The 3488-nt window shown below is 39.1% G+C and overlaps 1 protein-coding gene across 1 annotated transcript in view; it reads right to left on the minus strand.

The window, feature by feature from the left end:
- LOC107570336 (metalloproteinase inhibitor 3-like) overlaps positions 1–1237 on the minus strand; it is a 9857-nt gene extending 8620 nt beyond the window's left edge. The window contains exons 1-2 of the mRNA XM_016256557.1: positions 986–1237; positions 359–435 (exon numbers count right to left, since the gene is read on the minus strand). Coding sequence (XP_016112043.1) covers positions 359–435; positions 986–1109 — 201 coding nt within the window. The 5' untranslated portion in view covers positions 1110–1237. The remainder of the gene's footprint in view (positions 1–358; positions 436–985) is intronic.
- Between the last annotated feature and the right edge of the window lie 2251 nt (positions 1238–3488).

The following is a 3488-nucleotide window of genomic DNA, read 5'->3' on the forward strand; positions in this document are numbered from 1 at the left end:
AAGAGAAATGTATAATTGTGACCCATACAATGTATTGTTGGCTATTGCTACAAATATCCCCCAGCGACTTAACACTGCTTCTGTGCTCCAGGCTCTCACACACGTATGTATATCTGGGGTGGTGAACGTCGGTTCTGGAGAGCCACAGTCCTGCAGAGTTCAGCTCCAAGCCTAATTAAAACTCGCCTGCTTGTAGCTTTCTAGTAACCCTTCAGACCTTGATTAGCTCGTTCAGGTGTGTTTGATTAGCGTTAGAGCTAAACTCTGCAGGGCTGCGGCTCTCCAGGACCGACCTTCACCACCCCTGAGATACACACACACACTTGTTAGTATTGGAAAATGTAGCCTACATTCTCACCTGAATAGTTTGGATTCTGTATGCAGTTAATTGAGGGAGAGTGCTGGGCACCGTTCCAATGACCTTAGCTCGAATCACTAATTGGTAAAAAAGTCAGATGTGACAAAATAGTTAATTATTTTATTACATTACATTTCTCCGAAGCAAAAACATTTCATATTTTGCATTTCAAGTTTTCCAAGATTGAACACACAATAAGATGCTTGAAAGAATGTTGGGAACCAAACACTGGAGCCCATTGAAAAACACAGACATTTCTCAAAATATCTTCCTGTGTTACACGTGGAAAAACTCATACAGGTATTAAATAACATGGGTGAATAAATGACAGAATTTTCATTTTTGTGTGAATTGTCGCGTTAAACACGGACACTACAAAAGAGCTCCTTACTGAAAAAAATTAACCAGATTTAAATAAATAATGTTACATATTGTCTTATACTATAATTTATAAGGTTCCATGGTTCCATCATCGTACTTTCCATAAACCTAATGTGTAGTTCAATAATTCAAGTCACTGAACTAATGTAAAAGATAACATCATAACATCTTAAAGCAGCGTGCAATCTACAGATTTGAATACGGCACCTGTTCGTGTTTGATTAGCGATGCATGTGTTTGACGTACCTATATCAGACGCGCAGAACTGCTGTTGAGGGTGTTTTGGTAAACACCTGCAGCCCTCGGTCACCTGTTCGTTCAGTGCCACAGACCAGAAGAACAGCAGCGCTAGAGTCACAGCAGCAGACATACTCTCACTCTCACAGCGCAAGACTAAACGATATACTCAGGCTCTGGACCAGATACAGCTTGCTTTAGCTGCGGCGCACCTCGAAGTTCGTATTTGAAGTGCGATTACGTCACGGCATCTCTGCGTGGGCTGTCCCAATTTATGGCGTTCGTAACTTTGCTACACACCTCTCACTGAACACGTCTGCGTCTGCATGAACGTGATGATGGGCAGAGCCAGGACTGTCTGCATGATGCATAGCACAGCTTGGTACACTGGCAGCTTTCCCTCTCAATCTCCAATGCATCGATCGTCTCTTATTCCTGATTATACAGTGCACTTTAAACCAGAGTCCTGCACTCGGCGGCTCTGCACGGAAGGAGAGCATAATGATTACCAAAGCAATTATTTATTTGTGATAAGCCTAATTATTATTATTATTATTATCATTTTAGTTAGGTTTTCAATAACTGCTGTTAGTTGCATCTCGGTTTAGTTTTTCATTTATTTTGACTTTTTTTTTTTTAATTTCTTTTTTTGCCTATATGCCTTTATTTTTGTTAAATATAGATTAATAATAATATATAAACATGTACTTTCACAAGTATGTGAAAAGAGAACATAAGTGTGTGAGAGCGCCAGAATGAATTATGGCTTGTACGGCTCTTCATAGTGTTGAGTAGCTGTTGCAGTGTGTTAGCCAAATTGAAAATTAATAACTTCACTGCCACAAGTGATGTATGTGACGTCTACGTGACTTCAGTGGTGTAGCTCTACAAAAAAGGTGTTTCACTATTACTTGTGACGGGATGACTCCAGAAACGTAGCTTTTAATGATCCAAACATAATCCATACAATAATCTAAGATATGAGGCATGAACACATAACAGCAAAAGCAAGACTGAAGGCCAGAATGACACAAAACAACCAGCATATATACACCAGCAGTATAATCAAACTAACAAGACACAGCTGAAACCAGTGAAACGATGAGGATGCAGGGGATGACGGGAGCAGAGTGAGGGGAACCATGGGAAATGCAGTCAAGTCACCTTTATTTATATAGCGCTTTTAACAATACAGATTGTGTCAAAGCAACTGAACGCGAGCGTATGCACCTTAGTTCTCCTCTCAGTTTGCTTAGCAATCAGCAAAAAGTGCATAAAGTACACCCCATAGGCGGCGATGTAGCAAAAAAAGATTTTTTTTAACTTTGCGTCTGGATAACATACGGGTGGATAAGCGTCTGGATAACATACATGTGGATAAACATACACAAGTACATTGATAATCATTTGGCTTTGTCCCAGGGGCGGTATGGCAGAGTTGGCAGTCACCATACCCTAGCCCAGTCAGATGTGCCGTGGAAAAGCCAAACTCTATTATATTTCGTTATTATTGTTTTAAATCACTGCTATTGGTCTTCCTTATGTCTGTTTGAGGGTTTTACAAATATTTAACCAATGAAAAGCATTCAAAAGAGCTTGTCACTAAACTTTTTAACGCTATGGATCCTCAAACTGTCAGCAAAACCTCTTAACTTGCTTCCATTCAGAACAAACCTGGAGACAGATCTCGGCTTGTTCACAATGCAAGGGTAAATAATAAATGATGTTTGAATAAGTGCAGCGTTTTCTTCATTAAAACACTATGTCTATAAAGGCTAATGTTTTTGTGTGTTTAAAGAGCGGAGAATAGCTTTTGCCGTCTAGTTGTAACCAATAGGCTACATTTGTAGGCTACGTTTTAAATATCCTGTGCATATAGCGCTTCAACGTCTATCAAGTGTATTAAACGACATGAAAAACTAAGCACCCATATAGCTACAATAAATGTTATAACCTGTAAGTTGCTGAAAGCGTATAATGCGATGCACTTGCTGCCGCAGATGCGGCCGTTGTAATGACAGACAAAACACAGATCTCCATCATTCACTGGTCAAAAACCTTGTTAACTCCATTTGAGCTTGAGTTTCATCAAATGTTAAGTGCAAGTGTCTGATAAAGCCACATACCAGCTCTGACGACGCAGTGCTTGTTTTATATTTCAGTGCTTAGTAATGTGCATACCTCTCTCTTCCCCATTACACAGCTATTAAAATAGTTCAGTTTTGGTTTTTAATGGCAAAGTGGTCATATTTCTTTTTGTTTCTTTATAAAGTTCATTTAGAAATATGTTTGTAACATTTTATGTTTGTTAAATTCAAGTTTTTGTTTTTTAAAGGAACGGCAGCGGCAGACAGTGAGTTGAGCATTGTATTTGATCAATTTAGCCTTCTCAAACCAACACGACTTGCCTAAAATAAACAGGCATAAAACACTTCATGCATTTCACAGTATTAATTTTAACATTTAACCTAGATAAATGAGCGCTGTTAGGCGCATATGCAATCGCTTGCGA

This window comes from Sinocyclocheilus grahami, unplaced genomic scaffold (assembly GCF_001515645.1).
Source record: "Sinocyclocheilus grahami isolate Dianchi unplaced genomic scaffold, SAMN03320097.WGS_v1.1 scaffold1442.1, whole genome shotgun sequence".
Lineage (NCBI taxonomy): Eukaryota > Metazoa > Chordata > Actinopteri > Cypriniformes > Cyprinidae > Sinocyclocheilus > Sinocyclocheilus grahami.